Source organism: Vipera ursinii (genome assembly GCF_947247035.1).
Source record: "Vipera ursinii genome assembly, chromosome: 2".
In the NCBI taxonomy this organism is placed as follows: domain Eukaryota; kingdom Metazoa; phylum Chordata; class Lepidosauria; order Squamata; family Viperidae; genus Vipera; species Vipera ursinii.
The window spans coordinates 265,857,020-265,871,220 of record NC_139513.1 but is presented as its reverse complement, the minus strand read 5'-3'; the positions used below and the strand labels follow the sequence as shown (position 1 = coordinate 265,871,220).

General features: G+C 38.6%; 1 protein-coding gene across 4 annotated transcripts in view; it reads left to right on the top strand.

Moving 5' to 3' along the window:
* The window catches only part of NLN (neurolysin), a 44,179-nt gene that overhangs the window by 9,727 nt on the left and 20,251 nt on the right, over window positions 1–14,201 (top strand). For 3 of the 4 annotated variants that reach the window (XM_083354059.1, XM_083354060.1, XM_083354061.1), the window contains exons 4-6: window positions 12,042–12,149; window positions 13,176–13,278; window positions 13,799–13,959. In XM_083354059.1, coding sequence (XP_083210185.1) covers window positions 12,042–12,149; window positions 13,176–13,278; window positions 13,799–13,959 — 372 coding nt within the window. Of the gene's footprint in view, window positions 1–4,277; window positions 4,401–12,041; window positions 12,150–13,175; window positions 13,279–13,798; window positions 13,960–14,201 lie in introns of all 4 variants that reach the window. The other variant, XM_083354062.1, reaches the window with a different exon arrangement.

Genomic DNA, 14,201 nt, shown 5'->3' with positions numbered 1-14,201 from the left:
ACATAAGAGCCTTTCAGTATTAGGTTTAAAATCCACATAAAACTATATAATAGCTGCATAGGTACATTCTTAAAGTTCATAAAACATGCTGACAATAGGGGAACAGTGGTCCTAGATTTGTTTTTTACAGTACACAGTCTATAATTCAGGAACTCACGTGTGTCCAACAAAATTAATTGTTAATGGTTCTGGTCTCCATTAGCTTATTTAGTTAGTTTTTGGTAACAAAATGAAGGGGTGTGTATGTCATAAGTGAGTTAGCTAGGGCTAGCATTCCTAAAAAAAAAAAGCCACCACAAAACTGGGTAAAATTGTTAATAGAATTGATAAAAAATGCACTCAATGACTACTGCCATGTGATCATCAGAAGCAAAGTCACATTCAAAAACCCTCCAAAGCTATCAATATAATTTCTGGAAAATTGTGGACTTTTCTAAAGTAGATTGGATTTCTTAATTCTATTTTGAGTGAGTTCTTTTGGCCATTATAGGTGACGTAGAGAAAGATTGGGTGAAGGTGTTTTTTTAAGCACTTTATTGTGTTTGAGCATGTACCTGATACAAGGCTCTAGGTCCCTTTACCTAGAACTTGCATGGGCTGGTTGAAGGTCAGTGCTGTCTCTGGTTGGGTGTGCAGTTGATTTGGATTCAGAGGGGTTCGTAGACTGGTTGTAGGTTAATGTGTCTGTTGATGGAATTGCTTGTGGAGTGCCAGGCTTCGATGAACTCACGAGTGTGGTGGGTAGTAGCATGGGCAATGATTTTTGTGTTACTCCAATTGACCTGGTGTTGTTTGGGGTCGGTGTGGGTAGAGTTTAAGGATTTGGGATCTACTCCAGTTGAACTGGTGTTGTTTGGGGTCGTTGTGGGTAGACATTAAGGATTTGGGATTGTGGCATTTGACTGCCAGCCGGTGTTCATGGATCCTGGTTTTTAATTGGCATGATGTTTTTCCCACTTATAATTGGTTGCAATGCTTACAGTTGATTTTGTAAATTACATTGTTTCTTTCATCCTTCTGTATCTTCTCTTTGGTTCTGGATAATTCCTGTCAGAGTGTGGCTGTGGGTTTATGGACTATTGCTATTCCTAGGTGTTGGAGAATTCTGGCTGTCATTTCCGACACTCCTTTTGTGTATGGGAAGGTTAGTTTTTGTGTGGTGGTTGGCTGGGTGGAATGTTGTGGTTTGGGTGCTGTGTGTTGGAATATGAAGTTTTTGGGATAGCCGTTACGGAGAAAGACGTCAAGCAGGCGTTTCTCTTCCGCTTTTCTATGATACTTGATCCTGATAAGCCTTGCTGTCTGATAATAGTAAGAACTGTTGGTGGACTCCTTTGTTGGCTTTTTTTCTGCTGTCAGAACCTTCCTTAGCTGTCTTTCTGTTTCCCACCCTTCCTCCACGCCTGGCTCTGCCTTTAACTTTAGTTCTCAGGTTAGGCAAATGAGTCACATCATAGAAGAATTCAAGGCTGCATGTGGTCAAACAGCCATCTGGAAATACTGACAGGGGATACAGGACTCTTCTATATAACTTTCCCAGCTGGATAGTTCCTTTTTTCCTACACAACTTTGGGAAGGTCAGGGAGGCACCATTTGAGCTGGCAGCAGCCACCTTGGTCGTTTCCATGCAGCCCTTTTAAAATGCAGAGATGTCATTTCAACCTGCAGCCACAACCAGCATATCATGCTGGGCTGGGCTACTTTTTTTTACTCCTTACAATAAAATCAGATAGCTTACTGCCCAGATTTCAGTTTGCTTCCCAATCTGATCCTTTATGTTGCTGCTTAGAGATATATTGTATTTGGTTGGTATACACCTATAACAGAGAAATTTGCTTTTCTGTGAGCAGTATGTGTGTGTGTGTGTGTGTGTGTGTGTGTGTGTGTGTGTGTGTGTGTATACATACATACATACAGTGTGTGTGTGTATACACACACACATATATATACATATACACACAAACATACATACATGTATGTATATGTATATGTATGTATGTATATACACACATATATACATATACACACACACATATATATATACACACACACACACATATATATATATATACATATACATACACACACACACACACACACACACACATATATATTCTGCTAAGGCAAAAATTTGTTCCTCTTCGCCTGATGGTGATGGCCAGCCAGTATGCAGCCGCATCAGCAACCTTCCTTGTGAATAGAAATTGAGATGACCACCACTGCTAAGCCCAAGCAGACAGTGAGGGAAAAGGAAAATGCATCTGTCAGTCTGTTTGTTTCCTGTAGAGAAGTGTTTTTTTTTTCTTTCTTCGCTATCAGACCTTTCACTGTTTGCTTCCAACAACGTCAATTTACTTAAGATTGCATCACCTAGGTCTGGGATTTAAAGAATTGCAGGTCTGAGATAGATGGGAGCACTGCTTTTTAGTTTGCATAGAACTAGAAATTATAAGATGGAAGGCCTAGTATGTGCTTGTCATTGTGTCAAATCATTCTTTAGTCAGTTTTAGACTGACAGTTCATATAAATGTCTTCAGTCTTCAGGGGTGGGAGATTGTATACTTAAATGTTCAACCTAAATGTCTGGTAGATGTGAATAAGTTAGTGGAAATAGATACTTCCTACATTGTGATAGTGCTCATGCCTGGTTAACCTGTGGAATGTGGCTACAATTGCTTCTAAAGAGTACCTTTATAAAGCCAAATTATAGTAATCCTACTTGTTCTAGTTGAATGGGGTAAAACAAATGGATGGATCAGATTATATAGAATGTGGGAGTCATGTCAATGCCCATTTAAATTTCTATTCTATGACAGAGGAGGCAGTTAGGAACACTTCTCTTTCTCTCCATTGTGCTGCCTGGAACAGACTGGCATTGGTCTCCCATAATATGCAATATGAGCCAGAATAATTGATGGCATGCTTTCAACAATTTATACCATTCTTTATGAACATAATTGATTAGATTTGCCTTGATTTAGACTCCATCTTTGGGATGTAACTTCAGCAGTCACTTGTCCCGTAATTTTGGATCCTTTCCAGCTTATACAGTTCAAGAATGTGTGCATATGAATAAATTAGCATCGTTGCCTATTTTTTCAACCTTTGCCCCTCCTGGCACAAGCTGCAGAGTTAAAGAAACTAATCATTGCTTCCTTACAGAAGAGATATACTCCCAAGTTGCCTAAAGAGGTATTTCAAATTGGAAAATTTGTGCAATTGTAGGCCAGTTGCAAACTTTACATTTCTGGGACAAATCATTAAGAACATGCCCTGACAATTCCAAATGGATTTAACTGATGCAGGTAGTCCTTGATATATGACACTCATTCAGCAACCATTCAAAGGCCATGGTGGTGCAGTGGTTAGAACTCTGCCCACTGCCAGGAGTTTGATCCTGACCGGGTCAGGATTGACTCAGCCTTTCATCCTTCTGAGGTCGGTAAAATGAGGACCCAGATTGTTGAGGGAAATAAAACTAACAAAGAAATCCACCAACAGTTCATATTATTATCAAACAGCAATATGCTGACTCTGTAAACCATTTAGTGTATACTGTAAAGCACTATGAAGTGGTGTTAAGTGCTATTTCTTTTGCTATTCAAAGTTGGTGCTGAACAAGAGGTACTTATGATTGGTCAATGAAGTTGCAGTCATTGCAACAATCCTGCAGTCACATGAATGCAGTTTAGCCGCTTAGCAATTGCCTCACAGTTCTGATAGTTGCAGCATCCCACAGTCATGTGAGTGTCATTTGTGACCTTCCCTTTGGCTTCTCACAAGCAAAGACAATGGGAAAGCTGACAGGGAAAGTCACAACTCTTTGCTAAAAGTTTTATCTTGCTACTTTTTCTACCAAGGAGCCATACTACGGAGTACAAGATCCCAGGATTTTTGTGTACTGCATAGCACCTCCTATCTACTCTTAGTGTGTGTGCATCTGCACTCCCTTCCCTACCCATGGTCGTTGCTGGCACCGTGCATACCATAGCACTGGCCTGCAACCCCTGCTGGCCTGTCTGCAGTCATAGGCACCTGCCCACAACCACTCACTCCCCCATGCTCCTTAGCTGGGACCCCAGCTTTTTCCCACAATAACCCATGTAGTCCTGGGGGTTATAAAAGCAACTGGGACTGCCAGGATTGCCCTCACTATGTGATGTGGTCATGTAGCATTATGCTTTACAACCTCATTGCTTAGTCTAGTCCCAACTGCTGTTGTAACTCAAGGATTACCTATACTGATTTCTTCTATTTCACTCCTCTGTTTCAACCAGATTACGATTCTGAAACAACTTTAGTTGATGGGTGAATTGATGAAACTGGATAAGGAAAGTGCATCTCTGCTAATTCTTCTGGATTGCAGCATTAACATCTGTGGTATCCTTCTGGATCACTTGGTAGGGGTAATTTGGGCATAGTATATGATGGTTCTTTCATTCTTGTCAGGCTATGCCCAGAAAGTGAAGCTGGGAGTTTATAAATTATACAATTTATAGTGAAAACTCTGCACTGGTGGCCAATACCTAAATGGACATGAGCGCTTAATGACTTGAGGCCCGATTCTTTGCCTATAGTTCTATGATTTAAACATGTAAGAGGAAATCAAACTGAGAATAAATCAGGTAACCTTATACAAATCATGCAGTCCCATTTACAGATGCAGTCCCATTCTTTACAATGTATAGATTACAGTTTCATTCTTGTAACTGAGTTTTCTAACAGTGGGCATTGCATTTCGCTCCAGAATGTCCTAACAATTTCCTGATTTCTTTGTACTCCAGCAAATTCAAAGTACCCAGTAAACAATGGTGTTCTTTTCTTTAATAGCATCACTTTTTCTTCTGTGAACTTATAGATGCTGTGACTTAGCAAAAAGTTGTAATTTGTTTTCATCTTTCCAGAGGGTATTCTCTTAGAAAATGTGACTTGTCAACATTCATTTTAGCAAACTCCAGACTGGCTTTTTTTATGTCTGCCTTTTAGAAGTGGAATCTTCCTTGGTCTTCTCTCATGGAGGCCTCTTTTAGTGAGATGATGGATGGTGCAAATTGATATTGTTGTATCTTGATCTTTGAATGTCAGACAATATCTCTTTGAAACATTTCATTGGTTCTTTGTATACCATTCAAACCATCCTTCTGTTCAGTCTGGGGTCAGCTTTCCACTTGTGGCCACGTCTAGGGAGGTTGGCTATGGTCCTGTGGACTTTAAACTTTTTGATACTAGCAGTTGTGCTTTAGGAATATGAACTTCTATGGAAATAGTTTTGTAGTCTTGATCCTTGTCTTCTTCCTTTCCTCCTCAGAAAACCTTCTGCTTTTCTTTTTCTTGTCCATATTCACTATACTGCACATAATGACCCAAAATGCCTGATTATTTTTATACATAATCAGTGACTTATTATGACATTGAAAATATCTATGATACTAATTAAAGAAAACAGCCTGCTTGAGAGATCACTAGCATCCAATAATGATTTTATTTTCTCAGAAATACCATTTTCATTTGTTTTATTATTTACAAGAATATATGAAGTCATACATCAAAAGCAAAGTGTCTGCTGTATGGACACTGGAATAAGAATAGTGGATGTCACTACCTTATATCAGTTTCAACTTTATTTAACAGGAAATTGGGATTTTGGGGGAGGGAAAGGCGGATGGATATTAATACTTTCACCTGCATCTGTACACTGAGGAAACTATTAATTAATAAGCCAACAAGAATCTTACTTTTTTGTTTCAATTTATCTTTAAACTAAATTTGTAAAACTACCTAATGATCTTCACTAGTATAAAACCTTTATTCCATGTCTAACATTTTCCATAGAATCTATTCTTCTTTGGTTACTTGTCTGACGATTATTGTATGATTGTTTTTGTACATAAAAGGACAGCCAATTAAATGGCTTCTTCAAGTCTTGATGACAGCTGAATTACTTCTGTGGCACATTCCTTTGCTGTTCATTGGAGCCTTGTTTTTCCCTTTTATATGTATAAACAATGCTCCGTCAGGAAGCCTGTCTCTAAAATTGATGATTTTCAATAGAAGACACTCAGTTGCCTAGAGGTGTTGCCCTGCAATTTGATTCCATTTTTGCTGATGAACAGAAAAGAAGCATCCGGCTTGGCCTGTACAGCTAATGAATTCAGCCTCTCTTTGTTGAATGAAAGTTCTGCTCAAAGAAAATGCCTCCACTCAGTTCATGTGATTCTCTGCCACAATGCATTCCATTTCTGAACTCGCATGTCTCAAAACATTTAAAAAAAAACCTTGAGGTTGTAAGGAACAGAAAGGAATGGTGAAAAGTCCTTTTACATATCATCTTCTACCAACATTTCTCCGTATTTTTGGAGTGATCCAGTGGGTTCATTTGTCCATCACTTTAAGCCTTAATGCACCACACAAAAATTAAAGATAAAGTCTATTCAGGGTTATATTCTATAGGGCTATATTCTATCCAGGGACATATTCTAAAGAGTGATGTAATAATACAATCCAAGAAATAGGCAAGAGTTCATACACTGAGGAAGACCTGGATATAACTTTGCTTAGCACACATCTTCTGAATCAGTCCTTCCATATTCTGAACTGCTCCATCACATGTCCAAAAAGCACATTCATTGAGAATTGCAGCATTTGATGCTGTTATATGGCCACAGAATAACCCTAAATATTCTGTCTACTGGATGAAAACACTTTCTCAAATGGGGGTGAATTTCAGATGTCAAATGTGCACATAAAAAGCATCATTTATAAAGAAGAGCATAATTAGGTATAGAGAAGCAGTTCCAAAACCAGGGTGTGTTTATAAGCGTTTGTTGAAGGCAGCCTGTTAGTCTTGGTCTTCATTAAGCTTTCCAGGGTGGATAGCTGAAAAGAAATCTCCCTCCTACCTTCAAAGCTGCAGAGAAACAACACTCCTGATCTGTTATGGTTGGAAATAGTTTAACTCCTCTACCCACCAACCCCCCTTTATGGATTACTGCCTTGTCGCGGCAAAGGGGCTTGCGTAACTCAATGAAGTATGAGCTATGCCGTGCAGGGCCACCCAAGACAGACAGGTCATAGCAGAGAGTTCTGACAAAATGTGCTCCACTGGAGAAGGAAATGGCAAACCACTCCAGTATCTTTGCCATGAAAACCCCATGGACAGTACCAAAAGGCAAAAAGATATGATGCTGGAAGATGAGCCCCTCAGGTCGGAAGGTGTCCAATATGCTACTGGGGAAGAGCAGAGGGCTAGTACTAGTAGTGCCAGAAAGAATGAAGCAACTGGGCCAAAGCCGAAAGGATGCTCAGCTGTGGATGCATCTGGTGGTGAAAGGAAAGTCCGATGCTGTAAAGATTTATTCTCCATAGGAACCTGGAATGTAAGATCCATGAATCAAGGCAAGCTGGACGTGGTCAAACAAGAGATGACAAGACTGAACATCAACATCTTAGGAATCAGCAAACTAAAATGGACAGGAATGGGTGAATTTAATTCAAATGACCATCAGGTATACTACTGTGGGCAAGAATCCCTCAGAAGAAATGGAGTTGCCTTCATAGTCACTAAAAGAGTAGGAAAAGCAATACTGGGATACAATCCAAAAATGACAGAATGATCTCAGAGCAAATTCAAGGCAAACCATTCAATATCATGGTAATCCAAGTCTATGTCCCAACCACCGGTGCTAAAGAGGATGAAATTGTCATCAAACTTTTTAAAAAAAGCTTTCAACTAAATAATGCATGTTGCCAAAAAATTTCTTTTCAAATATATCAGTCACATTTGTTTGTCTTGTAATCTGATACACTGTTGCTGTGTAACAGCCAGGAACAAAGAATGCTGAAGCTAAGTGAAATAAAGAAGTAGGGAAGATATTTTCTGGATATTTCGATCCAAAATTAAAAGAAAAAATTAAAAACTAAATTCCAAATATTTTGCAAATTAATAAAATGCAGAAACCCTGTGGTGAAAGTACAATATTGGATGTAAATCAAATGAAAGCACTTTTTTATTTTTTCAAGGTTTTTTTATTAATTTTCCAATATTACATTTACATATTTGAAAAGTAACATGGCAGCTGAGTACAATAATTCCATTAAATTTAAATATCATCAATACAAATCTCAAAGTATTACAACAACTAATTCCCTCTCTTTCCCCCGTAATATATGCTGTTTCATATTCGAACCAACAGAGTTCTTATTCTATCAATCAAACAAAAAAGCACTTTCACTATCCTAGAACCACCATGTTTCCTTACGGAAAAGCAAAAGTTATGCAAAATAACATAAAGAAAAAAAATCAGAAGTTAAAATAAATCAGCATTCAGCCAACCGGTCAACTTTTAAAGATAAAAAGCAAAGTGAATCAAAAGATTCAAAAGTGAAATTAAAACCCAGACATGCTTAAGAAAATGAACTGCTGAGAAGGAGATGGATGACCAGTGACTTTCCAACTACTCCCATGGGGAACTGGAATCTTCAAGGCTCCCCTTCCTAGGTGGGTCCGCAGCCAACTGAAAGCCATCTTTGGTCTTTCCTAAGTACTCCCGGTCAAATCCAGGAAACAACACTGCCAAAGAACCAGCTTTGGCAGCAAAATCAGCAGATCTTTGGAAGGAAAAAGAAAAATTCCTACCATTCAGCAGCCATCTTGGGAGAAAGTCTGCTCCATTATTATTATTATGCATACATCAATATGTTCAGATTTTGGACATATAATTCCTCAGGAGGTAGAATAAAGGGCATTTCAACCAAAGCTAGATGAAAATAGGGGGACAATCTCCTCCCAAAGATGCTGCTAATTTGATGTGTTAGAGCTAGCCTATATTGTGAGACATGTCAAGTAAAGTTTAGTGGCAAATTTTGAATTTAAATGAATGTGGAAGGATGGTAGGTACAAGTTTAAACAAAACAAGGATGGGATATTTTTAAAAGCATAAATCTTCTTTGTTCTTAGTCACTTTACAGCATCCTGAGTTAAAGTGGTTTGATATTACTCCTCAGCTGACAGTAGTTTCATGTAATATCTATAAATGGCAAATTAACTGAGACAAATCTGTTTGTTTTTTTAAAAAAGTCTATGGATCCTCATAATATACTGTCTTATATATTATGTAATGTTTTCTTTTAATGTTTGTTTACATTATTTTGATAGTAAGCAGACTGAGCGCCTGTTACTCGTCCCAGCTTCTTTCAACCTAGCAGTTCGAAAGCACGTAAAAAGGGAAGTAGAAAAATAGGGACCACTCCAGTGGGAAGGTAACAGCATTCCGTGCGCCTTTGGCGTCTAGACATGCCGGCCACATGACCATGGAGACGTCCTCGGACAAGCTCTTCGGCTTTGAAACGGAGATGAGCACCGGCCCCTAGAGTTGAAAATGACTAGCACGCATGTGCGGGAGAACCTTTACCTTTTTACCTTTACCTTTTATACTTCTGAAAGAATATTAATTGATAAATAGGAGTTCTGTATTAGCTAAATTTTCTCACCTGGCACCAATTCCATGCATATTTGTGAGACATATGGGCACAAATTAAGATGTTTATACCAATAGAAAATGGCTAGCTGGCTTAATTAGTTCACTATTTCAAATAAGAGACAGATCAGCTCCTTTTCCAGTCTGGCACAGATTTGTTGTTGTTAGCTGCGAAGTCGTGTCCGAGCCATCGCGACCCCATGGACAACATTCCTCCAGGCCTTTCTGTCCTCTACCATCTTCTGGAGTCCATTTAAGCTCACGCCTACTGCTTCAGTGACTCCATCCAGCCACCTCATTCTCTGTCGTCCCCTTCTTCTATTGCCCTCAATCTTTCCCAGCATTAGGCTCTTCTCCAGTGAGTCCTTCCTTCTCATTAGGTGGCCAAAGTACTTGAGTTTTAGCTTCAGGATCTGGCCTTCTAAAGAGCAGTCAGGGTTGATCTCCTCTAGGACTGACCGGTTTGATCGCCTTGCAGTCCAAGGGACTCGCAGGAGTCTTCTCCAGCACCACAGTTCAAAGGCCTCAATTCTTTGGCGCTCAGCCTTTCTTATGGTCCAACTTTCACTGCCATACATTGCAACTGGGAAGACCATAGCCTTGACTATACACACTTTTGTTGACAGGGTGATGTCTCTGCTTTTTAGTGTGCTGTCTAGATTTGCCATGGCTTTCCTCCCCAGGAGCAAGCGTCTTTTAATTTCTTGGCTACAGTCCCCATCTGCAGTGATCTTGGAGCCCAGGAAAATAAAATCTGTCACTACCTCCATTTCTTCCCCATCTATTTGCCAGGAATTGAGAGGGCCAGATGCCATGATCTTGGTTTTCTTAATGTTAAGTTTCAACCCAAGTTTTGAACTCTCCTTCTTCACCTGCAACAAGAGGCTCTTTAGTTCTTCTTCACTTTCTGCCATTAGAGTGGTATCATCTGCGTATCTTAGGTTGTTGATATTTCTTCCGGCAGTCTTTTGTTGACAGGGTGATGTCTCTGCTTTTTAGTGTGCTGTCTAGATTTGCCATGGCTTTCCTCCCCAGGAGCAAGCGTCTTTTAATTTCTTGGCTACAGTCCCCATCTGCAGTGATCTTGGAGCCCAGGAAAATAAAATCTGTCACTACCTCCATTTCTTCCCCATCTATTTGCCAGGAATTGAGAGGGCCAGATGCCATGATCTTGGTTTTCTTAATGTTAAGTTTCAACCCAAGTTTTGAACTCTCCTTCTTCACCTGCAACAAGAGGCTCTTTAGTTCTTCTTCACTTTCTGCCATTAGAGTGGTATCATCTGCGTATTTAGGTTGTTGATATTTCTTCCGGCAATCTTTTGTTGACAGGGTGATGTCTCTGCTTTTTAGTGTGCTGTCTAGATTTGCCATGGCTTTCCTCCCCAGGAGCAAGCGTCTTTTAATTTCTTGGCTACAGTCCCCATCTGCACAAATTACTAGGTGATTTAAGGCAAGCTTACTCTTGGTTTCTAGCTGTAATCTATACATCTAGTCTTCAGGTTTATGAGACTGTTATTAGTATACAATTAAAGCTGTTTAACACCAACTTTATACCACATATTATTATTTTTTAAATTGAAAAGTTTTACAGTACATTTTTGAATACAAAACCCCACCCATCCCCCTCCCCTCTCCCCAAACCTCCCCAACTCTCCCCTCCCCTCCCCGACTTCCCAGAGCTAAATACAGGGTATAAAAATGCAAACAAACATAATCTAAAATATGCAAACAACAATAAAATATTAAATTCTATCGCACTTTAACTCTTAATAAAATAACTACAAGCTAGTTATACATCATATAAATCCACTACTTATTCAAATGCTAAGTGAAACTTTTTAGTCCCATATTTATTCTGGATATAATCAGTCCATCTTCTCCACTCCACAATATATCTCTGTTGCGATTGGTCTTTCAAATACGCTGAAATCTTCGCCATTTCCGCCAAATTGGAAACTTTTAAAGTCCATTCTTCTATTGTCGGCAGTTCTTCCTTCTTCCAATATTGCGCTACTAAAAGTCTCGCTGCCGTAATTAAATTCAACATCAACTTAGTGTCCACAACGGTAGTATCTGTGATAATACCCAATAAAAACAGTTGCAGACAAAACTTTATCCTTTTCTTGAATATTTTTTGCATATTCCACCAAATTTTAATCCAAAAAGCTTTAACCCTTTTACAAATCCACCATATATGAAAATACATTGCATCCTCACAACCACACCTCCAACATTTGGGCTGGCAGTTCGGATACATACTTGCTAATTTTTTAGGATCTAAGTGCCACCTATAAAACATTTTGTAAAAGTTCTCTCTTAAGTAATATTATTTTTTTTGGAAAAGGCGCTCTTAATCCACTTTAGGAAATAAGAGGAATTCGGAGGATAAGGAATCTGTTCTGCCAAAACTGTTTTTTGCTGTTGAATAGGCATGCATCACTGAATAGAAAAATTCAAACTGTTCTGATACCAGGCAAAATATTTCATGTTTTATATAGAAATATGACTCATGTATTAATACTGAACTTTGAATATATTATATGTTATTATTTCTTTACATTACAGCAAACGTGTAACCCAGAGACTTTAAGACCAGAAGCTAAAAGATACTTAGAGAAGTCAATAAAAATGGGGGAAAGGAATGGGCTTCACCTTCCTGCAGAAGTCCAGAATGTAAGTGTAGCATAATTCAATACTTTTTAAAAGGGAAAAATTAAAAAATAAGGCTTACAAATAACACATTGAAATCCTATACAAAAGTGCCCTTGGTTTCCTACTTACTCTAAGATTGCAAATTCTGTAGAATAAGTGATAAAGACTATTTCAAGTGATATAATTTTATGGTCTAACTGTACCTTCATTTTTTTGTGTTATATTCTGAATTTATGAATACGTATTAAATGAATACTGGGAATTTTTTGTATACTTTAATAAAGAAGTTTATTTTTTTATCTGCCTTATCCAACTATGGCACCATAGTTCAGAAAAGTGCTTAAAAGATAGTAGTTTCCTTATTCTTGTTCCCTTTAAACTGTGTGCCAAAGATGAGAATAATAAGAATAAAGCTGGGCCATGTCCTTGAAAGCAAAACAATGGAAGGAGGTTGTTCACAAAGCATGTTAGCATAAGGAAAGCATCTCTCTTTGAAACATTAAGTCATTTGTGTCTCATAGGAAGCACATAGCATCTTCTTCATAGACTGTTCCATGTTCATGCAGAACATTAGGGACAGCACACTTTGAGAAGCACTTGTTTTGAATGTTCTGTACAACGTCAGTAATGAACAGTGATACCTTTAATGCAGGGGTGTCAAACACAATTTCATTGAGGGCCGCATCAGCATGGCGGTTGCCCTCAGGGGGCCGGGTGGGTGTGGCCTACTGGGTGGGCATGGCCTACTGGGTGGGCGTGGCTAGAGTGTGTATGGCCTACTGGGTGGGCGTGGCCAGCTCTACATCCTTCGCATCAAGGGTGCCTATGGGGGTCTGGGCAGGAGTGGGACAGATCTGAGGGTCTCTGGCAGGAGGAGGGTCTCTGGGCCAGGGCCAAGGCAGTGGGGGCTGTTCCCTCACTGTTTCCAGGATGGCTTCGCGGGCCACATGAAACCACTTCGCGGGCCAGATCTGGCCCCCGGGCCTTGTGTTTGACATGTCTGCTTTAATGTAACATTTTGCTTTTTATATATGAATTGAAATTTAGGAAATCAAGTCAATCAAGCAGAAGCTGAGTGAATTATGTATAGATTTCAGCAAAAATCTCAATGAAGATAACACATTTCTGATATTTTCTCAAAATGAACTTCGTGAGTATTTCTGTTTGCTATTTTTGAGATATGTCTATATTTCAAATAATACCATCATATTAGTAAACACTACAATACAGAAAGTGTTCATGCTATATTGAAATTGTTTCATACGGTGATCAACTTTAACTGCTTTGACAGGTTTTGGCTACTTGTTCCTGTGTTCTCGACAAGGTTCTACTTTGATTTTAAATACTTTATTATTTAACTCCAGAAAATAAATGCCTGCTTAAATTTCTATTGTTATCACAACAATGCATTTAAATAGATATTAGAATTTTGCTCTTCGTTAATAATAAAATAAGCATGATTACTTTAATATGGCAATTAACTGATAAAACCATTGCTTACTCATTTGTATGTACAGGCAGTTTTAACTTATATTTCAGAGGTAAAGTTCCTTAAATGCCTTTTGTCTGTAGAAATCTATTGACCACTAAACGTATAAAATGATTTGTTAAAAGACATGCCCGAAAAAATGTATCCTTATATTAATCCTGTAGTGAAATGTGTTTCTCAGGTGCCCTGCCTGAGGATTTTATCAGTAGTTTAGAGAAGATTGAAGCTGACAAGTATAAAGTTACCTTAAAATATCCCCACTATTTTCCTGTTATGAAGAAGTGCAGCATTCCAGATACCAGACGAAAAATGGAAGCTTCTTTTAACAGCAGGTGCAGAGAGGTATGAAAAAATTCTCCCATTCATAATATGTCAAAATAAAATATAAGGACTGTACTAACAAAGCTAGATATGTGAAGGGCTGTGGTAAATTCGGAAACATGCTTTCTAAGTTGAATGTTCCAGATTTATGTCCTATTTTAATATTATGTAAAATAATTATAATATACTTCCTGTGATAAATACATCATCATATGTAATTACATGTTCAAACAGTCTTAAAAGTTATAACATGAAGATGAAAC